Source organism: Phocoena sinus, chromosome 6 (genome assembly GCF_008692025.1).
Source record: "Phocoena sinus isolate mPhoSin1 chromosome 6, mPhoSin1.pri, whole genome shotgun sequence".
NCBI classification, from domain to species: Eukaryota; Metazoa; Chordata; class Mammalia; order Artiodactyla; family Phocoenidae; genus Phocoena; species Phocoena sinus.
The window spans coordinates 9,181,091-9,207,777 of NC_045768.1; the positions used below are offsets into that span (position 1 = coordinate 9,181,091).

At 44.4% G+C, this 26,687-nt stretch overlaps 1 protein-coding gene across 5 annotated transcripts in view; it reads right to left on the bottom strand.

The window, feature by feature from the left end:
* MVB12B (multivesicular body subunit 12B) overlaps positions 1-26,687 on the bottom strand; it is a 189,187-nt gene that overhangs the window by 116,274 nt on the left and 46,226 nt on the right. For all 5 annotated transcript variants that reach the window (XM_032634524.1, XM_032634520.1, XM_032634523.1 and 2 more), the window contains 2 exons: positions 8,692-8,799; positions 3,830-3,926 (listed from right to left, as the gene is read on the bottom strand). In XM_032634524.1, the coding sequence (XP_032490415.1) occupies positions 3,830-3,926; positions 8,692-8,799 (205 nt within the window). The remainder of the gene's footprint in view (positions 1-3,829; positions 3,927-8,691; positions 8,800-26,687) is intronic.

A 26,687-nucleotide genomic window follows, 5' to 3' on the forward strand; every position in this document is an offset into this window, starting at 1 on the left:
ACTCCCTTTGGCTTCCCACCACTGTTACTGGCATTTGCTTACTCTCCTCCCTCCCTTCAACACAGGTGTGCTGTGCCAGGCAGGTGAAAAGCAGTAAAGAAGGCAGATGGGGACCCTGACTTCCGACTGATTATAGCCACCCGCTAGACTGAGCTCCTTGTGGGTTCTTTTCCTAGGCTCATCTTTATATCCCAAAGCCTGCAGTGCCTACAGTAGACACACATCCATTGTGGCTGACTGTGGAGAGGAGAGAGAGCTTACTTCAGACTCACATCTAGGGATAAGAGGCTGTTTCACGCAGTCTGGAGCTCACCCTTGAAAGACATGGGGTGTGGATATTCAGAGTGAGGGAAGGGGCCTTCAGGCCAGGAAAACAACAATGCAAATACGTGGAGTCCGAAAAGAAAGGAACATGAAGACGGCACAGTAAGTGGCTCGGTCTGGGTAAAGCATGGGGTGCTTGAAGGTAAGAAGTACGTTGCAGAGCAGGGGTCCCGAACTCCCGGGCCACGGACCGGTACCGGTCCTCAGCCTGTTAGGAACCGGGCCACACAGCAGGAGGTGAGCAGCGGGCACGTGAAGCTTCATCTGCCACTGCCCATCGCTGGCAGTGCCGCCTGAACCATCCTCCCCTCCCCCCGACAAAAACTGTCCTCCACGAAACCGGTCCCTGGTGCCAAAAAGCTTGGGGACCTCTGCTGTAGAGGAAGGTCGGGAGCAGGCCGTTGAGGACACATGACCCAGCAGCCTCAAGTCCTTGTAAACGCATCACAAGGAAATCATTCAAAATCTATACATGTTCAAACTGATCTACAGATTCAACACCATTCCTATCAAAATCCCAGCTGGCTTCTCTGCAGAAACTGACTAATGTCAGAAGTCACATGGAAATTTGAGGGACCCAGAATAGCCAAAATCATCCTGACAAAGAAGAACAAAGTCGGAGGACTCATACCACTTGGTTTCAACACCTGCTGCAAAGCTCCAGTAACCAAGACTGTGTGGTTCTGGCATAAGGAAAGACATATATAGATCAATGGAAGAGAACTCGGAGACCAGAAACAAACCTTCATGCTTACAGTCAATTGGTATTCAACAAGGATGCTGAGACAATTCAACGGGGGAAAGAACAGTCTTTTCAACAAATGGTGCTGGAACAACTGGATACTCACATGCAAAAGAATACATTTGTTTAAATCAACTATACTTCAATAAAAAATTAAAAAAAAAAAGAACAAATCTGAACCCCTATCTTGAACCATTCACAAACTTTAACTCAAAATGCATCAAAGACATAAATGAAAGAGCTGAAACTATAAAACTCTTGGAAGAAAACACAGGCATAAATCTTGGTGACCTTGGATTTGGCAATGGTTTCTTGGGTATGATTCCAACAGCATGAGCAACAAAGGAAAAAAAAATAGATAAATGGAACTCCACCAAAATAAAAAACTTGTGTGTTTCAAAGGACAGCATCAAGAAAACGGAATAACTGTACATCAACTATACCTCAATTTAAAAAAAGAAAAGAAAGTGAAATGAAAACCCATAGAATGGGAGAAAATTTTTGCAAATCATATAACTGATAAAGGACATATCAAGAATATATTAAAACATTTTTACAACTCAATCATAAAAAGAAAACCCAATTTTAGGTGGGCAAAGAATTAGAATAGCCATTTCTCCAGAGAAAATTACAAATGGCTAATAAGCATATAAAAAAATGTTCAACATCATTAGCCATTAAGGGAAACACAAATCAAAACCACAAAGAGAGACCACTGCATACCAACTAAGATGGTGAGAATTAAAAAGAATGACAATAACAAGTGTTGAAGATGTGGAGAAACTGGAACCCTCAAACACTGCTGGCTGGAATGTAAAAGGGTATAGCTCCCTTGAGAAACAGTTTGGCAGTGTCACAAAAAGTTAAGTATGGAGTTACCATATGACCTAGCAATTCCACACTTAGGTATATACCCAAGCGCAATGAAAACATATGGCCACACAAAAGTTTGTGCATCAGTGTTCAAAGCAGCATTATTCATAATAACCCTAAGTGGAACAACCCAAATAGCCATCAGTTGAATGGATAAGCAAAATGGTATATCCATATAATAGAGTATTACTTGGCAATAAAGAAAGGAATGAAGTGCTGACATGCTACAACATGAACCTACCTTGACAACGTTATGTTATGTGAAAGAAGCCAGACACAAAAAGACTACAGATTATACAACTTCATTTATATGAAATGTTCAGAATAGGCAAACCTATATGGAAAGTAGATTAGTGGTTGCCTAGGGCTGGCAGCGGGGTAGGGAGGAGAGGACTAGGGAGAAATGGGAGAGTGACTGCTAACGGGTACGGTTTCTTTTGGGGTGATGAAATGTTCTAAAATTGATTGTGGTAAGGGTTGCACAGCTCTGCGAATATACTAAAAACCACTGGATTGTAACTTTAAATGGGTTAATTGTATGGTATGTGAATTATACCTCAAGAAAGCTGTTATCCCCAAACTCCAATACATAAATATATAAAATCTATTGGTAAAAGGTGCTTAAACACATGCTTTTACAGAGCGGCACTATGGTTAAAAGTGTGGGGAGTCACGCTTGTGTGTGTAATCTAGTTATTCCCCCACTTCTAGATGTGCAACCTTGGATAAGCTCTTTAATCCCTAAGTAGTCACTGTGCCTCATTTTTCTCATATGTGAAATGGGTATAATAATACCCATCTGCAAATAGGGGTCTTACTGAAGATTAAATGAGATCAGGTATGTAGAGCATTTAGCATACGGTAAAGACATACTAAATACCAACTATCACAATTATTAGCTAATACACGTCAGTAACAAACAAAAGCAGCCCATGTCCAAAAGTGAGGAGACTATTAAGAAAAGTAGGCTACACAATGGAATTCACTTGTTCCATTAAAATAACAGCTATGCGGGGATCCGTGTAAATATGGAAAGTCTGGTCCATAAGAAATGCTTGCAAGAAAACAGCAAAAAAAAAAAAAAAAAAAGTAGGTCCAAAATGGGGCTAACTGTGGAAAAATAAAGTATGTGTGACAAAAAGTGAAATGCAGAGTTTCATAAATGGATCATGTGTCATAAAGAAAGGATTCTCTGTATTTGTTTTTTATTTACTGCATCACTGTTGTGGATATCCTAACATTGGTCATAAATAATTTAAAATAAAACAAGTTATAGCACATCAAAATGAGGAGGCTCAACTACCCAGAGGTTTCCAGCTCTATTTAATAACTGGCGTGCACGATAAGAACCTCGAAGTGCCCCAGGATCCTGAGGAAGCTTCCGACGTGTCAGCCACTCACTTCCACTCTGTGCTGCTCAGGGATCAGAGTCTTCCCTCAATTTCGAATCCTGAGGACTCTAAGTTGCAGTCTTTCTGGTTCTGACTTTTCTTTGTGCTCCAAGAGCCCCAAATGGGGCTATTACTGCACTTGTGTTCCCTGCATGCTTTTGGTTTTTTCCTTTTGCTTCTGGGTCTCATGCCAAGCTTGGCTTCAGTAGCACCGGAGAACGGGCTAAGGACAAACTATAACCGGTTTCACGGTCCCCTTCCTGAGTGAGCCGATTCAGCAGGGAGTGCCGTTCTGCTCATTTACATGCCGCTACCCAGAACACTGAAAACTCCTTGGAGAACCAAGTCAGGCATATGTCAAAAGCAGCAGGGTTTATTTGGGGCACGCAGTAAGGCCTCCTAAAATGTTTCCGAAGAAAAATGCACATAAAAATGTCTAAAAATATACCTGAAGGAAGAAAATTCTCATCGTGACAAGAAGTAGTAAGGGGTGACTCACGTGTGTCTACCGTCTCCTGAATTGGGATGAAGCCGACAGGCAGAGTGTCCTTGATGTCGATGAGCTTCATGTCCACTAACACGTTCCCTAAATGGCTCTTGGGAAGAAAGAAAAGAGATATAGATGATTAATCTGAACACGCCTGTAGTGGGTTTGCCATTTTGGCTTTAAAATGCATATTTAACACAAGACTCGTGCAGCTTCACGACAGCAGGTTAATTACAGTAGGTGTCATTTAATGTTCCCCAGCAGTTACACAGGGACTCTGGTGGCCCCCGGCGAGGAGTTTCATCTGCAGAACCTCAAAGCCACTCACTCAGATGTGGCCTTGGTTAGCAAGATGAGCCCTGAGCATCAGCTCTTGGGGTAGCAGGTTTAGAAAGAGCACATTCCTGGGGTGGTCGCTGCACAGGGAGAGCTACATCTCAGCCTAACAGAGAACCAATCACACTCCTACGTGATCGCCAGTCTGCATATTGACACACATTTCGGTGGCTAGACACATTCTGTAAAACCCCACGAATCATAAACTAAGACACAGTGAAAAGCCCTGCTGCCTAATATTACACATCTTCTAAAATGACATGCACAAGGGCCTCTTAGAGCTTCTACTTAGTGGTAGTGCACGGGGTCCACAGTGCACAGTTTCCGCAACCAGTGCAAAAATATCTTCGAAGACAGCATGCCATCCTGTAATTGCAAGAGAGAATTCTCTGCCAACACAACGGCACTCGCAGCCCACATTTCAAGTTGGAAACAAGCTCTGAAGCGATCTACCCTACAACTGAGATATGTAGGCCCACCTCGGAGATTTCGTTAAATTCTTCAGTTAAAGAAAGAATGATGCCTTCTGATCCCAAATCTCTCCTGTCAGGATACTAGCAATGCACTTGGAATGCTCACCTTCCAGGAGCACCTCATCCCCACAAGCCCCCATGAGCACACTCTCAGTATACCTGTTCTGCGCTCCCGGACGACCCCACCACCTTGCCCTGCACAGCAACTCCTCAGGCGTCCTGCTCAGAGAAGGGCGTGCCCCTCTGTCTCTGTGCCGCACCCCATCCTGCGCAGTGCCAACAACATCCCTGAAAGCCAATCAGGGAATTCCTATCATCTGAACTCTACACTATGTCCTCTCTCGGCACTCGTAATTTTCCTTCATATCAATTTATGATGACGTATTTGTGAGGTTTTTATTTAATATCTGCTTCCCCACTAGAGTTTGAGAGCCATCAGGACCAAAACTATCTCTGCTACTACTATATATCCAAGCCTAGCATAGATCTGGGCACACAGTAGGTACTCAGTAATTATCTGCTGAATAAATTAATGTTTTTTGGTACATTTTTAACTGGGTGGGCCACTCAGAACCAGAAATCAAATTGGATTTGCTTGGATGATGAATCTAAACAATATCAATAGATATATATGTATTATAAACCAAAAGTACACAAATGAAATAAATTCTTGAAATTTAGCCATGAAGGTCAAAATGTCAAGTGTAAACTATGACCAGTGTTTTTTCGGCACTGTGGTCACAAAACCGTTTCTCTAGAAATACGGTATTTGCCGAGGATTTAATATTATTACATTTCAGGTAGCTGGGTCCCAGGAAAACAATGCACAGATCAGCGCACAAGTGGAAAGCGGAACCCTCACTGATGCGGAATAAATCTCTGACTGTGGAGGAAGGGTTTGAACCATTAACCCAACTCGCAAGCATCAGCTGCTTTCAGAATCACCTGATCTAATCTATCATAACTTTTTTTTCATGGCAGTTGCTTTTCCATGTCATCGCTGTTTTCTGCATTGAGAAATTAACAACTGGGTATGTTTTCCTGCCCCATAGATGGACGGGTGTTCATCAATATCCTTCTCAAACGTCTTCTACTTGACAAGTTGGGTTTTACAGAAGTCAGCTGCAAACCACTTAGCGACCTCACACTCCACACTCTACAAATGCCCCTGATCATAAAACCAGAACATCAGTGGTGCAGCCATGAAAAAAAGCATGAAAAAACCCCTCCTGTGCATACGGAATGGGAGCCTGCCCTGTCAGAGCTTCCCGCAGCCCAAGTGTGGTCCCTCCGTGCAGGATACAGAAATTCTGCGACACCATTAATTTTGCTTGTTCCTCTCCCCTCCCCCATCCCATGCTCTCTTTCATTTCCTCCTCATAAATATGAAGAACGTATTCCCAATCCTTGTTGAGCAAATGATTCATGCCAAAAGCCCAATATGCACTGACTCAGGGTATTTATATTGTCTCTGGTAGCCAGTATTTGCTAGTATACTGTAATTATTTTTGACAACCTCGCATTTAAGGTAGCCACAGATAACCAACTTAATATTCAAATGTTCATAAATTCTTCTGTTTAATATCCTCCCTACCTAATCTATGTACATTATTATTACAGGTAATGCAGAAAGTACAGGGCATGAAAAGTGCAATTAATCTCAATCCTTCCCCAGGAAGCAATGTCACTCCAAAGCCAGGTTTCTGTATTAATAGCATTATTGGGGGAAAGGAATTTAGGTTCCAAAGGAGTCTCTGCAAACTCCTACACAGCGAATCTCAAGTCACCTAATTAAGAATCTATCCAGTCTTGAGATTCCACATCCCTCCTTTGCAGTTGTAAAAAACTGTCATGCAAAGTCTTAGCTCTGACAGCAGGGCCGGGACAGACCGGCTGTAACATTAAAATATGCCTTATTCCTGCTCTAATCCTGGGCTGGCAAGTGGGCCCCTGCCACCCCTTCAGCTGTATCCCTCTGGATCTCACTATAGGACCCATTCTTTCTTTTTCTGAAAATAAAATGCACCTAATTTCCTTACTGCCTCAAAAGAGGGGCAGAGGATTCTCCCACTGCCCTTGTCCTCATCTTGCATCCCCTCATCACACCCACCTCCCCACGTCTGCCCAGCCCTCATGGAGCAAGACACGCATAGTAGGCACTCAAGGAACATCTCCTGAACGTTCGACAAATGTTGACTAAATCGGTGTATTTTCTATCATCCACTTACCCATGACGCCTAAAATTAACAAGCCCCAGTGACTTCTCTCTATCATTTTGAGACCTGTCATTGTCCCCACTCCAAGGGATCAGGGGCTCTTCTGGCCTAGAGTACCGACACCCCACGGCCTTCAAGGAAATGCAACAAAAACAGAAATCAAAAATGACCAACGAGATCATAGCTATCCTTTGCGGCTACGGTCTCCTCTTCAGTAGGAGAGGCTGAGTGGAGACCAGGAGTGAACACATGAAACCACCAGGCAGAGTGAGGGTGTGAACAAGATGCTCAACCCTCAGGAGTTGTTCCTCACAGCCCTGAGCGGCAGTGAACACACGGACCTTCTGCAGAAAGGGTAGCCAGTGGGCAGAAAAGAGGTGACAAAAGCTAAGAATACGACTAGTTTCAAAAAAGGTTTAGGTAAGCTCCAGGGACAAAGGGGACAAGAGAGAACTGTATGTGGATGTCGACGCAGGAGGGAAGGATGGGGCCAAGGGGGCACTACCCCTAAGATCACGAGCCCCATGCCTGGAAGGGTAACCCGGCCTTCAGACCTGTTCCTGGGGTCTCCTCGGCTGCACCGTGACATGAGGGACCTGCTCAGACCCACCGCAGGCTCACCTGCCAGGACTTTCCCCTACTCCACCAGAAACTCTGTTCTTTACAGCAAGCATGTATTACTCTCATCATTAGTGGGAAAAAATTAAAGCAATGAGTTCTCCCTGAGTCTGATAGGAATCATTTTCCTAACAAACACTTACCAACAAACAACAGGAATGGCTGGTGGAAGAGGGTGCGGGCCAGAGAACTGTGTGACTGTCCACAGCCAGCAAATGCTGCAGGGACGCACGAGGACCGTGATAGGACCACGGGGCTGTGGGGTTTGTGATGGAGAAAGACCGTTGCCTTTCCCCTTCCATGCTTCTGAATGGGGATGTTTGAACCTGATTTTTTCTTTATAAATCATGAACATGTATTACTGTTATAATAAAATTTATAAAAATATTTCCCACCCAATTTTTTTTTTTTTTTTTTTTTTTTAGCGTTCAGGCCCAAAATAAAATGCCACCTTAAAAATGAAAATCTGACTGCTCCCTACTTGGAGTTAGGGAAGACAGGTGGCCTTGGACAAGCATGAAAACTCCCTGATGTTGGAAAGGAGCTAGTACTTCAAGAGCCTGTCTGAGGACAGAAGTGGCATATGTGCAGAGTGCCCAGGACAGGTCTCACACAGGGTGGACACTCACGAAAGCCACTTCTCTTTTTTCTAAGCCACCCATTAGAATACTTTGTTGGAAGAGCTTTAGTAGATGTCTTTAAAATTTCCTAATTTATGGGCTTAAGTATTAAACAACACAGTAAAAGAAATCTGCCTGTGTGGTGGCTACCTACCTGCAGAAACGATGAAATGTCATATGGCAGAGAGACTCGGGGAGAAAGTTAACAGGGCCATGTCTGGGGGAGGGGTGACCGCGTGGCATCCTTCTAGCTACGCTCCCATCTGCTGGTCAGCTTTAAATCCAGCTCCCCTGGAAGACACTTACCTCCGTACTACCCTGTGACTTGTTACTTGCAGGAAAGGCAGGCAGACAAGAGCTGTGAGGGAAATCTCCTAGTCTCCTTTGGAGAACACGTTTTAATGGAATTCACTGTACACTTGGGTATGTGGTTAATAATACTGTTAATAAATGAAACACAGCACAGGCTGCTGACTCTATCCCGTTCACTAAAACCACAGATAAATTAACATAGTGATGAAAATAAACCACAGCCAAAAAACGAGGAGATTTCAAACAGGAATGTAAATGACTTGTGCTCACTTAGCAAACAGAAAACCACTAAGACTTACATTTTCTTTGGAAAATGATCTTGTGAAACACAGGTATCTGGTAACCTTGGATTTAAATAAGCCGTCTTTCCAGAGGTCAGCATCCACACCATCTGCTGTCTGTGCAACCTACACCAAAGAGATGGAGAAAAGGACGGCAGGTGAGGCAGGATGCAGCCGAGGGCGTGTGTGAGCAGCTTCTTCGTACCTGCACCAATTAACGCCTGCCTGGGCTCGTGCGGCATCTCATTAGTCCATTTCATGAGGCCCTGGGAAGAGATTTTCCAAGAGGGGTAAAGGGAGAGTGTGAAAAATAACAACTTCTAAAAATACTGTCCCTGGGGAAGCCATTGATTAAAGACACCCTGACAAAAGTGGTTCTAATGAGAAAAGAGCAAATTTTGTTGTCATGGACCAAGAAGGGATTGGAGAAGTCAGCAAATTAAGTTGCTCATTACCACTTACTCCGGGGATAGTACAGGGTGCAGAAAAAAGTCCAATGGGGCGTGAAATGCCACCTGAAAGGGGCACCGCCTGCCGTGACCCTGGCACAGCCTCCTGCTCCGTCTGGGACCCGGGCCGGCCAGGGGCTGCCGTCACTGGGACTCTGCTGGGTGCTGGGGGGGGCGGGGAGCTGGGAGATGCACTGGCTTCTCGGCACAAGCTCTGTGAGTGGTAGTCAAGGTCGGAAACTGTAGCATGATAGGAAAATTAAAAAAGACTCAGCTGCTTGTTTATAGTCTAAAGAGCCATCTTCTTGTATTCAGCTGCAAACATTTTCCTCTAAGCAGCATTCAAGGATGAAGCAGGCCTTGATTTGAGTCTTACAGGACCTGTGCAGGGGACTGCGGGGCTGGGGCTAGTGGGAAGCGTTCACAAGGACACGGGAGAGGAGACGGAGGCCGGCCCGGATGCGCTCTCCCCATTCTCTCCAAGATACTCATTAACGGACCATCAGGGCCTGGGCTGCTTCCTCCCTCAGCGGCCTAACAGGTCAGAGTATTAATCAACCTCCCACACTCTAGCTGGACCCCAATGGGGGACCCCCCAGAAGACTGGTAACAGTGCCCTTTCGGGGGTGAGCTCTGCAGCCGCCACCCCTGCCCCTGCCAGGGCACTCTGGGCATCTCCCTGCTCGTCCTTCTGAGGCTTAGACTTTGGGAACCCGTCCTCGATCTGACAAGCTCCAGGCCGTTCTCACAAACTGCTGAAAGCACCTCCATTCTTTACACAAAATGGCCCTGATGCAGCCCCATCCCGTGTCCACACTGCACAGGAGGCCCACGACCTCGGACTGTCACATGCGCAGGGCAGGGGGGTGGGGGTGGCTCCACTGGGATGGTCCCCAGAGCCCCGACGGCCACGCTCTCTGAGGGGCCTCTGGAAAGCCCAAAGGCCAACTGGCAAAAGAAAAATGCCTTCTTTCAAACCCAACGATCATAAGTTAGCAAGTGCAACAAAGGGAAAAGAAAGGTCCTTATTCTAAATACGCAGATATGTTTGACCTGAAATCTGAAGGAGGAGTGGTATGGGGACAATCTCAGGGAACGTCTGCTCCAAGTACGTCACCCTCACAGAAAGAAACACGACGGAACAGGATCAGGCCCTGTCCGCATCTCCCCCCGAAACGGTCATACATAAAGTTTCTCGGAAAACATGAAATTGGAAGCAGTGGCCCCAACTTCCCACTCCCAAGGATCCCTTTTGCTTTGTTTTCTCCCATGGGTTCCATGTTTGAAAGATTTTTGTTTCCCAAACTGTACTTTTATTGTATTTCCTCAGTTCTAAGATGTAGTCATTTGGGAATCACCCATGGATTTAAAGAACACTCCTTCAGGAAAAAAGAAATATCGTATCAAAATGCACAAACCTATTTTAAGATGCATCCTAATTTCAGAACCATTAAAATGTGAAAAGATGCTATAGGAACAAAGAAATAAGGGAACCTATGTGGTTTCTCTATAATAAATGCATTACTTTTGATAAATTTTTAAAAATAGACCGCAGAACACTCAAAGGCTGTGGGACCACAGGCTGGGACTCAGAAGGAAGAGAGCTGTGTCCAACCTTCCACGGAAAAGGCAGGCGGTTCAGAAGGGCTTTCCAGGCTACTGGAAATTCCACTGAGGGGCGTTATGCACCCTAAATCAAGGCTATTGTTTCCAGGGTTTGAAAATGATGATTCCCTCCTCTCACCCACTGCTAGAATTTTCCCTTTTCTGAATGAGAAGACACTTTGGTAGTAAAGAGGCCGGCGCAGGACTGCCAAGGGAGAAAGCAGGCAGTGGACCTGCTCCCTCCTCAGAGGCCCCCTTCTCTCCTTCTCATCGTGGCAGTTACAGTCCTCCAATCCGCTCCTGAGAAACATTCAACACAGACATCCAAAGGCCCAGCTTTGCCCTGAGGCCACGACTCCTTTGCAATGAAGTGAAAATGTGTATCGCCCTCCAACCCCAGCCAAGGGGAGGTGTGGAGGGAGGTGAGGGTGAGAGAGAGAAGAGGGAGAGAAAGACAGGGGGCAGGGGAGTGTGTGTGTGTGTGTGTGCGTTCGTGTGTGTATCTGGACAGAGCGCAGCTGCCTGCAGCCTGGGGCCCGCAGGCCGGATCCACACTGGCTGCTGGCTCCACTGCTAAGCAGGAAGTGGGAAGGCCTGCGCCTGGCTCCCAGCCGGACTAGGGAAGTGGCCCTGGTGTAACAGCCTGGGCCTTCGCAGCCCTGCCCTCCGTGGAGCGATAAGAAGTACCCAAAGCTTCTTTACAACCCAGGCATGTAAAGGTGCTGTCTAACCTAAACTCTTCCCATCCCAAGTTAGATGAGCTACAAGGTAAATGTGGCAGGTGGCTACATGGGCGCGCCTGCAGAATTTCACGTCTAAACTCTGCCCTTGTGAGCTCAGTCCTGAGTCCCAGGATGGGAGGCTGCAGGGGGAGGAGGAAGAAGTGCTCTAGGCACAGCAGACCCCGACCTGACACCCCAATGCTTAAGCAAGCCCCCTACCCTGTGGGCACTGCGGGGACAGAGGGGATAATGCATGAGACGTGCCTCAGTGCCCACTCAGGACTCCCACAAAACCAGTGTCAACAGGTCTACATTAAACATGAGGATGTCTGCTCTGATAGCAAAACAGATATTTAAAGTGATACCACACCACGTCAGGATTCGAAAAGCCCTGCACTGTCACATCGGGCTCCGCTCCAACCTCCGGTCCTCTGGGATTCCTTCCCCATCTCTGGGACCGGACCTGGTCTTCAGATGCATATCAGGTACCTGCCTGATTAACGTTTACCTGCCCCTACTGCCCCGCCACTGGACTAAAAGCTTCACCAGGATGAGGACGAAGCCTGATGGCCATTTATCCCCTGCACTAAGCATACTGATACATATGGGCTAAGCCTGATACATATGGGCTAAGCCTGATACATATGGGCTCCACCAAAACTTGCTGACGGAATGAATGAAAGAATCAGCCGGTCAATCTGGAGCAAAGCGTGAAACACCAAGGACCCTGCGACTCCTGGAGTGATGTAATAAGAATTCTAAACAATGAAATTCCCAGGACTTAATCCCTTGAACTGAGTGTATGTATCCCCTTCAAAATCACCACTCTGCGGCCATATCCCCATTTCAACAATAAGGCCACTTATTCTTTCAGTTCTTATTTGTACCCTGCCCTGTTCCCCAAATGACTAGAATATGTCCAATGCTGTTGCTGGCTGCAGCGCCCCCAGAGTGTCTGTCACAGGGCTTCACACACACACACACACACACACACACACACACACTCTTCTCTCACGCACTCACACTCACATACACTCTCCCACTCACACTCTCATACCCTCCCCCTCTCTTTCTCGCATCTTCTCCGGTACAGGAGCTGCCTCTGCGGAGGAGTAGGTGGGCAGTGACAGAACGGACACGTGGGTTTACCTCTCTTCTCTGCCAATATTCTTCTAAGATGACAATCAAAGTGGAGGAAGTATTGGGGCCACTAAAATAAAGTGCAAGAGAGGAGTACAACACGAGAGAGATGCCATCGGGTGTGTGGAGGTGTGGGAAGTGGATGGTCTGGGGTGTAGCAGAGTGGAGGCGGTGACGGAGGCCCCAGGGTCCCGAGCCACCAGATACCCCTGGGATGACGGTGGAGGGCCTGGAGGTGAGTGGGTGCGAGTTTAGGGCTGAGACAGGCAGATGGGAACAGGCCTATACACAAAGCCATTAGACTCCCAGATCCCTACCCCTGTTTCAGAAGTATTTTCTGCAGAAACGGGACCAGTAGGGCTCAGGGCTCCAGAACACCAGACTGATGGGGAAGGAAGTGAAGGAGGAAGTAAGACTCCAGAGTGAAAGGAGGGGGTAACTATGCACAGTGAATGGTGACTGAATGGTGGCCCCCTCCAGGCTCACCCTCCTTCCTGCTTCTGGTACCTCGGCAGCCAGGTGTACGCTCTAAATGCTGGAAATTAAAGGATGCATCTCTGGAGAAACTAAAGAGTTCCAGAGAGAGGACCAGTACCTACAGGCTCTGTGGCCTTCTGTTATAGAGGCCAGCTCCCTGCTGCATCACCCACTGTGCAGCCCGCAGGTCATCAGGCCTTACCCCACCGCGGGGCTCCGACCCCAGGAGCTAGGGCCTCACTCTTACCTGACAACAAAGGGTCACCAGACATCGGGGGGAGTCTCAAATATGAAAGACAGGGCTCAAATTATTGGAAAAACGGGAACTTGAAAATAGTACAGATAATATGAGGAAACAGTGAAGGCTAAGGAACAACCAACCAACCCTATCATCAGTGTCTTCAGAGGGATGAGTGACTACATCGCAACCACCGAACAAGAACAGAATAATGTGAAAAACATTTTAAAAGGAACAACTGAAGACAACGTAAAGAGCTTAGACATAAAAAACTTACGGCTAAAATAACAAGCTCAAAAAATATATTGGAAGAGAAAGTTGAGGAAATCTTCCAGAAAGTAAAATACAAAGGTGAAGAGGTTAACTAGAGAGGAAAAAAACTAAGAAAACTGAAGAATCAATACAACATCCAATTAATGAAATTTCCAGAAAGAGAAATAAAAAAAGGAACAAAAGGTGAGCCTCCACCTTCAAGAGGTCCTGAGAGTTCTAGCACAGCGAATAAAAAAGCCCCACCCCAAAGCAAAGCAATGGAGAATCCCACCCCATTTGGGATGAAGAAACCACCTTTGAAACTTCCAGAGCGAAGTTTGGATGATGAATCTGAATGCATCAGACTTCTCACCAGCAACACTGGAAACTAAGAGAACAACCTCTTCAAAATTCCGAGGAATTCTGGAATTCTCCACCTAAACCAACATCAAGTAAGCATGAAGGCAGGATAAAGACCTTTGCAGACGTGCAACAATTTACTAAATTCATCCCCTGCCCACCGTTGAACCTACAGGAGGATGCATCGGCACGGCTCGGGACTGAATCAATAAAGAGGAAACCCTGAGCTCCAGGAACAGATCCCACACAGGACAGCCAGAGGACGGCGGTGGCACGTCCGCCGGGCAGGGCCTGGACAGGAGGGAAAGCAGAGAAGGTCGTGGAACAAAGACAGATGCAGCCATCTCTGAGGGAGGAGGGAGTATGGGACTGCACTCCAGCACTGGGAAGAGATACAGACGGGCACGTGACGGACGTACTGGAGCGTTTACAAATAAAACCAGAGGCGTAAAGCTGTTTGAAAACAGCTAGTAACTAGCTTGAAACTAGCTTGTTACTAACAGCTAGTAACTAGCTTGAAAATTTTAAAGAAAAATGTTAAATTCTTGTATAAGAATCAGTAGGCACCTAGACAATAAAGCAAATGAAAGAAACAAGTCAAGAACTAATTCCAAGGAAAGGAAAGGGTTATAAGAAAGAAACTCTAGTCTGGTACATTACTTGATTCAGTGGTACTCAATGTTTATATGTGTAAACACTGCTCACTGATTTACCAAAAATTGTGATACTGCCTGATAGGGGGAGATTATGAGAAAACTAAACGTGAGGATAAGTAGATCAAGAGATAAGCAGTATAGGGCTTCCCTGGTGGCGCAGTGGTTGAGAGTCCGCCTGCCAATGCAGGGGACACAGGTTCGTGCCCCGGTCCGGGAAGATCCCACGTGCCACGGAGCGGCTGGGTCCGTGAGCCATGGCCGCTAAGCCTGCGCGTCCGGAGCCTGTGCTCCGCAGCGGGAGAGGCCAGAACAGTGACAGGCCCGCGTAACGCAAAAAAAAAAAAAAGAAATAAGCAGTATAAACACATTATTTAGAAACATGGAGATGAAGTACCAGAAGTGAAAAAATCTAAAAGAGTTGAAAGTAACTGCCTCTGCGGAGTGAAAAATGGAGAGCGGGCAGGGACATGGCTGGGGGCAGCTATATTTTCTTATAAGCCTTTTAGTACTCTGATTTTTTAACCTGTACGTGTATCACTTTGTTAAAAAGAAAAACAAATTTTAATTTTAAAAAATCAGAGAGCTGGGAAAATGTCCCATGGAAGACAGTATGGGGGTATCATTCCTTTTAGAGGAACCATTACTATGAGGACCATCAGGGATGTTCCTACAGGCACATGACCTCGGTTCTAGGCATCTCTGTAGTGTGTCCCAACGTGTGACAATGTTCAAAGCCGAATGCGCCTTCTCCACTGCCGGTGTCCACCAGAGCTAACACGAGAATGAGGAGGGCCAGCAGCCCCGAGGCCGGTGTCTGCGAGTGGCAGCCCCCAGTCCTGCAGAACCAACGCCGGGACGTGGACAAGCTGCCTGCCCAGGGCGGGCTCAGCCTCTGCCTCATGCAGCCCAGGCCGCTGAATTCCTTCCTTCTCGGGCTCAAGCTCAGAGGTCAAATTCTGCACCGACATGCGGCAGTCCCAGAGGGAAACGTGTTCAGGAAGCCCTGACGGCCCGCGGGGAGCGGGGCTGGCTACCTGCAGCTGGCTGATGGGGCAAGCCCGTGTGAAGAAATCCTGAGGTTAACTGTAGGAAACCCTCCCGGTCTGAGGACACGTGGTGGGGCAGGAATTCCTGCCGAGTACTTCCTGTTTGCCAGGCTCTGGTGGAAGCAGGTTATGTGCAGTTTCTCAGTGAATCCTCCCAACCACCCAATGGAATGGGTACTATTTACTACCCAGTTTACAGGTGAGAAGATGAAGCTTGGAGAAGCTCTGTAAACTCAAAGTCATTCACTGGTCAGAGCAGAGGTGGGTCTCCCTGCACCTTGCCTCTCCCTGCTCAGCACCCAGCAAACAGAGCCCCCCCAACGGCCCAGGGAAGGACAGTCAACCTCCCAGATCAAAACCAGGACACCCGTGGGCCCTGCCTTTGGGTCAGTTGAGAAGCCACGTGCAGGCCTCCCTGGACCCAAACACAAAGAACCACCCAGGCCACTTTAAAGAAGCACCAGCAATGCCACAGTGAAAGGCAGCTGGGGGCATATGGCACAGGTTCAGACTGAATGCTGCAGGGAAGAGAGGGCTTGAGAACACTTCTGGAAGCATGTGGGTCTGGAGAGCTTCGCTCTGATGACAGAAGAAGAGAAGAAAACAAACTAATTGTAACGCTGAAATGACTGACTTATTTAGTGAGACTTAAATTTAAGCTAATAGCCCTAATGGTTTTAAAAGGTCCTGTACATTCAGGCAAGGCCTAGTGTTCTAATTACATTCTTTAACTTGCGGGACATGGGAATACCTGAGCTCACGCACACCGGGGGAGGTGGAGGAAAAGGTACTAGAGGATGCTGTCCCACAAGGACCAAGGAGTGCCCAAGCAGGCAGACCTAGGAAGAAAACACACTTGGGTTCATTTGCTCAGGACCTCGATGGAGAGGTGCATGGACTTATGGGAGATGCGGCACCATCGTCATCGATGACCCTACTCTGCAGTCTATTCCACTGCATTCTCCATGCTGCAAGGATCATAACAACACCTAACATTTACTGTGTGTGTTCTATGTGCCAGGACCTGCCCTAAATATTTTATTCTCAAATTGTTAGTGTAAGTCACTCATTTAACACAACAACCCTATGAGTTACTGTAAGTAATAATCAGTTACTACCTGATTTTATAGATGAGGAAATTGAGGAACAAAAGGATCTTGGCTAAACAAATTACGGTATGTCTATGTAATGGAACACGTATTCAGTTCTTAGAAAGGATGAAGTGTGTTTATATATAGAATTATGTCCATAATTTATTAAGTGTGTGTGTGGGGAATCTTTTTACCAAAAAGCGTATGAGAGAATCCACTTAAGGGGGAAATGGGCACACCAATCGCTCCTGAAATGAGTACTAAGTGGTACAGCCTTAAATTACATTCATTTGGTGCTGCATATCAAAAGCCTTAAAGATATATATGCTCTGCGACCAAGGAATTCCACTTCTGGGCAGAGAGTCTGAGGAGATAATCAGTTCTGTGCACAAGAGTGGATCATCATTTGCTCCCTCATACTGAGCTTCTGGGCGCCAGACCCCGAAGAGGTGCAGAGGACAGAGGGTTGGACAAGACAGACTCGGTCCCTGACCCCATAGGGGTCACATTCTAGATGGGGGAAGATGCACAATAAACAGGCAAACAAATAAACAAATATAAAAGATAATTTTAGGAGGTAATAAGCATCTTATATAAAAGAGGGTAATGGGGACAGTGACTGTGGCGAGGGAGAGGCTACTCGGGTGGGGGACCGGGGGGGTCTCTCTGAGGAGGTGACAGGAAGATGCTGGCATGAGATCTGGAGACAGAGCTGTGCCGGGGGCTGGCGGGGTGCTGTGAGGACGGCAGGGGGAGCAAGGCTGATGGGCGACAGGGGCAGAGAGAGGGGCTCGGGACTGGAGCCCGGTAGCGGGGGAGGGGTGCTGTCTAGACAGTGTAACGGCAAAAGTGGGGAGGAAGTGACACATTTCTAATGATTACAGGGCACCCTTACAACAGAAGACTCAGCAGCCTTTTCAAACAACTTTGAGGACAGGTATCTACTAACATGGAAAGTTCAGGGGAAAGAATAAGTTACAAAATGGTTTCTACAGTACAATCCCAGAATCTAATTTAAAAAAACGGTACAGATGAATTTATTTACAAAACAGAAACAGACTCACAGATCTCAAAACCAAATTTACCAAAGGGGAAATGTGGGAGGAAGTGATAAATTAGGAGACTGGGATTAACATATACAAACTTACTGTATATATAATACATAACTAACAAGGACCTACTGTAGCACAGGGAACTCTACTCAATATTCTGTAATAACCTATATGGGAAAAGGATCTGGAAATGAATGGATATATATATATATATATATATATATATATATATCCATCCAATTTACTTTGCTGTACACCTGAAACTAATACAACACTGTAAATCAACTATACTTGAATAAAGATGTTTTTTAAAAAAGTATTTTTTTACTTTTTGTTTACATATTTTGTTTTTTAAAAGTTATCTATACAGAAAAGGATCTAGACAAATACAAAGCAAAATATTAACTACTGTTTGGTTCTGCACAGTCGAGATTATGGGTATTCTTTTTTTTTTTTTTTTGCGGTACGCGGGCCTCTCACTGCTGTGGCCTCTCCCGCTGCGGAGCACAGGCTCCGGACGCGCAGGCCCAGCGGCATGGCTCACGGGCCCAGCCGCTCCACGGCATGTGGGATCTCCCCGGACCGGGGCACGAACCCGTGTCCCCTGCATCGGCAGGCGGACTCTCAACCACTGCGCCACCAGGGAAGCCCTATGGGTATTCTTTAATGTTATTTTTTTTAATTTATTTTTACTGAGGTATAACTGACATACAATATTACATTAGTTTCAGTTGTAAAACATAATGATTCAATATTCTATACACTATGAAATGATCACCACAGTACGTCTAGTTAACATCCGTTACCATACGTACTTACAGAATTTGTGTGTGTGCTATGAGGCCTTTAGAGACCTACTGTCTCTGAGCAGCTTTCAAATATGTGATATAGTATCGTTAACTACAGTCACCACGCTGTTCATTACATCCCATGACTTATTTATTTTGTAACTGGAAGTTTGTACCTTTTCACTCTATATAGCTAAGAAAAACAAAAATTAAAAAAAAATTTAATATTAAAAAAGAAGAAAAACAACAATTTAAAAGACTTCATTTGATGGGATGAGAACTAAAGATATGCTGGATTTAAACCTGAGAAACACTTTGTAAATCAGCTCCCCAGCTAAGCCCCCTGGAGAGGGTCTGTGCAGTAAATCCTTAAAACTGTCAGAGGTCCTTCAATGTCAGTATCAAGTACTCTTGCCCAAAGAGTAGCTCTTGAAAGACAGCTAACCACCAGTTTTTGTCAATCTGTTCACACCCTGGTGTTTTAAGAGAGCCCACCCACAATTCAAAGATGTGCTTGCCAGACAGAAAGCAATCAAAGGGGCCAGGACATTCCGCAGACGTTCCAAAGGAAACATCTGGCAGACACTAGAAACAAGAGCGGCGTTCAAAGGGCTCCTGACGTGTTAGATCATCCTCTGCTGAAACACACATACTTGGCCCAGGTCAGACAGTGGCCAACCGTGGAGCCCCTTAAACCCTTATTCAGACCAGTGTGGGCACAACAGCCTTCTGGATCCCTAACAGGAGGTGTGCCCAAATGCCTTCTAAAAACGATAAAGTGAAAAGAGCCTTTTGACTTATCTGCTGATGAGCCCAGGAATGCTTGCTTTTCGGTTCTGATTTATTTGCGTCATTTTACTGTTTTGAATCCTGAGGGGAGACTCAAGTCTGCCAGGGGTCTTCAGCTGAAATGTCTGATATTTCTTAGCAAGAGAAACGAATGCGCAGCTCTGTCCTGAGCCTGCCACCGCTCCCTCAGCCTCCGGGCTGTTCTCTGCACTCACGTCCCAGAGCACGGGCTGAGCTCTCCCTCTTTGAGCTCATCTTTCCTAATCTGCCCGGCGACCTCCTGCCTCCCCGGCTTTGCCCCTGTGGCTCCATCTCGTCACTCAGCGGGTGGCTGACAGAGTCCCACCCTGCCAGGCCTCCCTGCCCACACTAGCCAGGAGCGAACTCTCTTCTTCCAGGATCTTCCCTTCTGACAGCTGCGTGCATCAAACCTTCTCTAATATGGAGAAAACCATGAGATGGAGGAAAGAACTTGGATTTTTGGAGTCAAAAGGTGGAAACAACCCAAATGTCCATCAACTGATGAACAGAGAAACAAAATGTGATCTATCCATGCAATGGAATACTATTCGGCCATAAAAAGGGAATGAAGTACCGACACATGCTACAACATGGATGAACCCTGACAACGTTATGCTAAGAAACAAGACAGTCACAAAGGGCCAGATACTGCACAATTATATGAAATGTCCAGGAAAGGTAAATCCATAGAGACAGAAAATAGATTGGTGGTTGCCAGGGGCTGGAGGCAGGGGGAGATGGGGAGTGACTGCTAACGAGTATAAGGTTTCTTTTTGTGGTGATGAAAATATTCTGAAACTAGACAGTGGTGAAGATTACACAACTCTGACTACAGGAAAAGCCACTGAATTATACACTTTTAAAGGACGAACTTTATGGTATGTGAATTATATTTCAATAAAGCTGTATTTTTTTAAAAAACTCTTAGCATAAGATCTGGCACGTGATAGACACTCCAAAAATGTCAGCTCTTTATTATTACTCCTGCTCCTTAAATTTTTCAGAGGACATAGCCCAGGGCCTTGCTGGTAGGACACAATCAGATATCTGCCAGATGGCTGAATGAACAAGTAAAAGAATGTACAGTGTGAAAGATGTACATGGAGTGAAGGGGGCACATCAGGGGCTGCATGGAACGGCCCTCTCTTTATTCCACCCTCCTTGCAGCTGCCGTGGTAACCGCAGGCACAGAAGGGACCAGTTCCTGGTGCTGGGCGGGGCGCAAGAAAGCAAAGGGTCCTGGAGACACCCCTGGAAATCAGGAGCCCTGCTTCTGCATCTGCTGATGGGGAAAGGAAGACACAGGGAAATCAGTTCCTGGGGACTGTGAGGCCCATGAGACAGGAAATGGGAAGGAAACATGGGCAGGGCATTTGGCTGCATCGAAGGGGAATCTCCTCCACATTCCTGGTGGTCAGGAGAGAGCACCTGGGTCACAAAGGCTCCTGCCTCTGCCACCTGCAGCTAGCCACGCCAGGACACAGCCCTGGACCTCCACAGACCCCATGGAGAGCAGCATCAGTGGCCTAGAGGTTCCCTCGTGGCTGGCTGGCACCCAGGTGGAGGGTGGGTTCCTCTCAGCCACGAGCATTCAATCTGTGACAGAGCTGCTGATGACACACCAGTGGCCGAGGCATGAACTACTCAATCAATAGCACACAGATACCTAGCTGTGGACCAAAAAATTAAACTAGAGCTCTGCCTCACATAAAAACAAATTCTAGGTGGATTAAAGATTAAATGTGAAAAGCAAAATTTTAAAACTTTAAAACTTTTCAAAGAAGATGTAAACTATCTTTATGATTTTAATAGAGGGAATTATTGAAGAAGTAAACACACATGTATAAGAAAATCCATAAAAGAGAAGACTGATGAATCTTACTATCCTAAAATTAAAAACTTTGATACTACAAAGGTCACTCAAATAGTGAAGAGACAAGCCTCACACTGTGAGAAATGCATAACTGACAATGGATTAATATCCAAAATAAATAAAGAACCCCTGCAAATCAAGGAGAAAAAGAAATAAGTGGAAAGAAAAATTATATAGAATATGTAGAAGCCATATGAGAAAATGTTCACCCACTCTAGGAAAATACAAATTAAAAATGACAATTTTATATCATTCACGGTAAATCACTGACTAAACCATAACTATCTGACCAAAATGAGTGGGGCACAAGCTGGCAAAGCCACTTTGGAGAACACATTTACTATGTTCAGTAAGGGGAAAATGACCCAGCAATTCTGCTCCTAAATTGTTCCCTAGAAAAGAAATTCTTAGCATAACGATATGAGGATATTATTTGCAATACCGTTCATAGTAGTGAATTATTGGCGACAACCCAAATCTTCATCAACATAAGGGTCAATAAATACATCACAGTATATTCACGCGACAGAATTCCACACAGCCTTGAAGACACCTGAACGGGAGCCACACATATCCCCAATGATAAATCTCAAAAACAATGCTAAGCAAAAAACCAAGTTGAAAATATGTACGGTATGATATGGATTCCATATGATAGCATCTATATAAAAGCAGAAAAGAACATATAGGAATGATAAATACCGAACTCAGTGGTTACTCTGGCACGAGGAAGGACACGTAGGCCTGGAGGGTGCACAGGCACCAGTAACGTTTTGTTTCTTTTATTGAAAAAAAACCTCACATAAACCTGGTGAAACGTTAAGACTTGGGAAAGATGCATGGCGGTTATGTGGGTATTTGTTACGTTACTGTCTATACTTTTGTATATATATGAAATGTTTTGTATCACAATTTTTTAATTAAAAAAAATCAGACAATAGAGACCTTAAAAATAAAGGAGTGAGGCATGCAAATACTCGCAGATGTGCACAAGGCGGAGCATTTCCAGAGGAGACACAGGAAGGACACCACTTAAATGTGAGTTTCAGGTAAGCAATGAATCATTTTTTTCAAATTTTAAAAAATTTCAATTTTTTTCAGACTTAACTGGGTACGCTGTATTCTTATTCTTATTTGCTAAGCCTGGTGACCCAAACAAGGAGGCCTGTACTAAGGCTTTGTTTAGTGAAAAACCAGAATGAAACTAAAAGTTGAGCAGGGGGAGGATGCCTGCACAGAGCGCTCAGCCTACACGGACACCACACACGAGGAGTGGGAATGTGTGTGACCTACATACAGATGCTGATCTAGGAAGAGCTAAATGACACGTGCATCCTTCAGTAAAGATGTAGCGAGAGCTCACTGCATGATCTAATTCATACTGAGAAGACAAGTTATGAAGCTGTAGTTCTGAAAGTTATTTACATATGCAAATGCAGAGGAGAAGGAAGAAAAAGCCAATGGATGACAGCAGCTAATAGAAATCAGGTGTGGTCGAAAGGCGCTTGAGCTTTGGCTGTGTTGTTTGATATTTCGAAAATAAGAAGTTTTTTTTTTTTTTTTAAACATCTTTATTGGGGCACAATTGCTCTACAATGGTGTGTTAGTTTCTGCTTTACAACAAAGTGAATCAGCTATACATACACACATGTTCCCATATGTCTTCCCTCTTGCGTCTCCCTCCCTCCCACTCTCCCCATCCCACCCTTCCAGGCTGTCACAAAGCACTGAGCTAATATCCCTGTGCCTTGCGGCTGCTTCCCCCCAGCTATCTACCTTACTACGTTTGTTAGTGTGTATATGTCCATGACTCTCTCTCGCCCTGTCAACACTCACCCCTCCCCCTCCCCATACCCTCAAGTCCGTTCTCCAGTAGGTCTGCGTCTTTATTCCTATCTTACCCCTAGGTTCTTCATGACATTTTTTTCCCTTAAATTCCATATATATGTGTTAGCATACGGTATTTGTCTTTTTCTTTCTGACTTACTTCACTCTGTATGACAGACTCTAGGTCTATCCATCTCATTACAAATAGCTCAATTTCATTTCTTTTTAAGGCTGAGTAATATTCCATTGTGTATATGTGCCACATCTTCTTTATCCATTCATCCGATGATGGGCGCTTAGGTTGTTTCCATGTCCTGGCTATTGTAAATAGAGCTGCAATGAACATTTTGGTACATGACTCTTTTTGAATTTTGGTTTTCTCAGGGTATATGCCAAGTAGTGGGATTGCTGGGTCATATGGTAATTCTATTTGTAGTTTTTTAAGGAACCTCCATACTGTTCTCCACAGTGGCTGAACCAATTCACATTCCCACCAGCAGTGCAAGAGTGTCCCCTTTTCTAAACACCCTCTCCAGCATTTATTGTTTCTAGATTTTTTGATGATGGCCATTCTGACTGGTGTGAGATGATATCTCATTGTAGTTTTGATTTGCATTTCTCTAATGATTAATGATGTTGAGCATTCTTTCATGTGTTTGTTGGCATTCTGTATATCTTCTTTGGAGAAATGTCTATTTAGGTCTTCTGCCCATTTTTGGATGGGGTTGTTTGTTTTTTTGTTATTGAGCTGCATGAGCTGCTTGTAAATTTTGGAGATTAATCCTTTGTCAGTTGCTTCATTTGCAAATGTTTTCTCCCATTCTGAGGGTTGTCTTTTGGTCTTGGTTATGGTTTCCTTTGCTGTGCAAAAGCTTTGAAGTTTCATTAGGTCCCATTTGTTTATTTTTGTTTTTATTTCTATTATTCTAGGAGGTGGGTCAGAAAGGATCTTGCTGTGATTTATGTCATAGAGTGTTCTTCCTATGTTTTCTTCTAAGAGTTTGATAGTTTCTGGCCTTACATTTAGGTCTTTAATCCATTTTGAGCTTATTTTTGTGTATGGTGTTAGGGAGTGATCTAATCTCATACTTTTACATGTACCTGTCCAGTTTTCCCAGCACCATTTATTGAAGAGGCTGTCCTTTCTCCACTGTACATTCCTGCCTCCTTTATCAAAGATAAGGTGTCCATATGTGCGTGGGTTTATCTCTGGGCTTTCTATCCTGTTCCACTGATCTATCTTTCTGTTTTTGTGCCAGTACCATACTGTCTTGATTACTGTTGCTTTGTAATATAGTCTGAAGTCAGGGAGCCTTATTCCTCCAGCTCCTTTTTTCGTTCTCAAGATTGCTTTGGCTATTCGGGGTCTTTTGTGTTTCCATACAAATTGCGAAATTTTTTGTTCTAGTTCTGTGAAAAATGCCAGTGGTAGTTTGATAGGGATTGCATTGAATCTGTAGATTGCTTTGGGTAGTAGAGTCATTTTCACAATGTTGATTCTTCCCATCCAAGAACATGGTATATCTCTCCATCTATTTGTATCATCTTTAATTTCTTTCATCAGTGTCTTATAATTTTCTGCATACAGGTCTTTCGTATCCTTAGGTAGGTTTATTCCTAGATATTTTATTCTTTTTGTTGCAATGGTAAATGGGAGTGTTTTCTTGATTTCACTTTCAGATTTTTCATCATTAGTATATAGGAATGCCAGAGATTTCTGTGCATTAATTTTGTATCCTGCTACTTTACCAAATTCATTGATTAGCTCTAGTAGTTTTCTGGTAGCATCTTTAGGATTCTCTATGTATAGTATCATGTCATCTGCAAACAGTGACAGCTTTACTTCTTCTTTTCCGATTTGGATTCCTTTTATATCCTTTTCTTCTCTGATTGCTGTGGCTAAAACTTCCAAAACTATGTTGAATAAGAGTGGTGAGAGTGGGCAACCTTGTCTTGTTCCTGATCTTAGTGGAAATGCTTTCAGTTTTTCACCATTGAGGATGATGTTTGCTGTGGGCTTGTCATATATGGCTTTTATTATGTTGAGGAAAGTTCCCTCTATGCCTACTTTCTGCAGGGTTTTTATCATAAATGGGTGTTGAATTTTGTCGAAAGCTTTCTCTGCATCTATTGAGATGATCATATGGTTTTTCTCCTTCAATTTGTTAATATGGTTTATCACATTGATAGATTTGCGTATATTGAAGAATCCTTGCATTCCTGGAATAAACCCCACTTGATCATGGTGTATGATCCTTTTAATGTGCTGTTGGATTCTGTTTGCTAGTATTTTGTTGAGGATTTTTGCATCTATGTTCATCAGTGATATTGGCCTGTAGTTTTCTTTCTTTGTGACATCCTTGTCTGGTTTTGGTATCAAGGTGATGGTGGCTTCATAGAAGGAATTTGGGAGTGTTCCTCCCTCTGCTATATTTTGGAAGAGTTTGAGAAGGATAGGTGTTAGCTCTTCTCTAAACGTTTGATAGAATTCACCTGTGAAGCCATCTGGTCCTGGGCTTTTGTTTGTTGGAAGGTTTTTAATCACAGTTTCAATTTCAGTGCTTGTGATTGGTCTGTTCATATTTTCTATTTCTTCCTGATTCAGTCTTGGCAGGTTGTGCATTTCTAAGAATTTGTCCATTTCTTCCAGATTGTCCATTTTATTGGCATAGAGTTGCTTGTAGTAATCTCTCATGATTTTTTTTATTTCTGCAGTGTCAGTTGTTACTTCTCCTTTTTCATTTCTAATTCTATTGATTTGAGTCTTCTCCCTTTTTTTCTTGATGAGTCTGGCTAGTGGTTTATCTATTTTGTTTATCTTCTCAAAGAACCAGCTTTTAGTTTTATTGATCTTTGCTATTGTTTCCTTCATTTCTTTTTCATTTATTTCTGATCTGATTTTTATGATTTCTTTCCTTCTGCTAGCTTTGGGGTTTTTTTGTTCTTCTTTCTCTAATTGCTTGAGGTGCAAGGTTAGGTTGTTTATTCGAGATGTTTCCTGCTTCTTAAGGTGGGCTTGTATTGCTATAAACTTCCCCCTTAGAACTGCTTTTGCTGCATCCCATAGGTTTTGGGTCGTTGTGTCTCCATTGTCATTTGTTTCTAGGTATTTTTTTATTTCCTCTTTGATTTCTTCAGTGATCACTTCATTATTAAGTAGTGTATTGTTTAGCCTCCATGTGTTTGTATTTTTTACAGATCTTTTCCTGTAATTGATATCTAGTCTCATGGCGTTGTGGTCGGAAAAGATACTTGATACAATTTCAGTTTTCTTAAATTTACCAAGGCTTGATTTGTGACCCAAGATATGATCTATCCTGGAGAATGTTCCATGAGCACTTGAGAAAAATGTGTATTCTGTTGTTTTTGGATGGAGTGTCCTATAAATATCAATTAAGTCCATCTTGTTTAATGTATCATTTAAAGCTTGTGTTTCCTTATTTATTTTCATTTTGGATGATCTGTCCATGGGTGAAAGTGGGGTGTTAAAGTCCCCTACTATGAATGTGTTACTGTTGATCTCCCCTTTTATGGTTGTTAGTATTTGCCTTATGTATTGAGGTGCTCCTATGTTGGGTGCATAAATATTTACAATTGTTATATCTTCTTCTTGGATCGATCCCTTGAT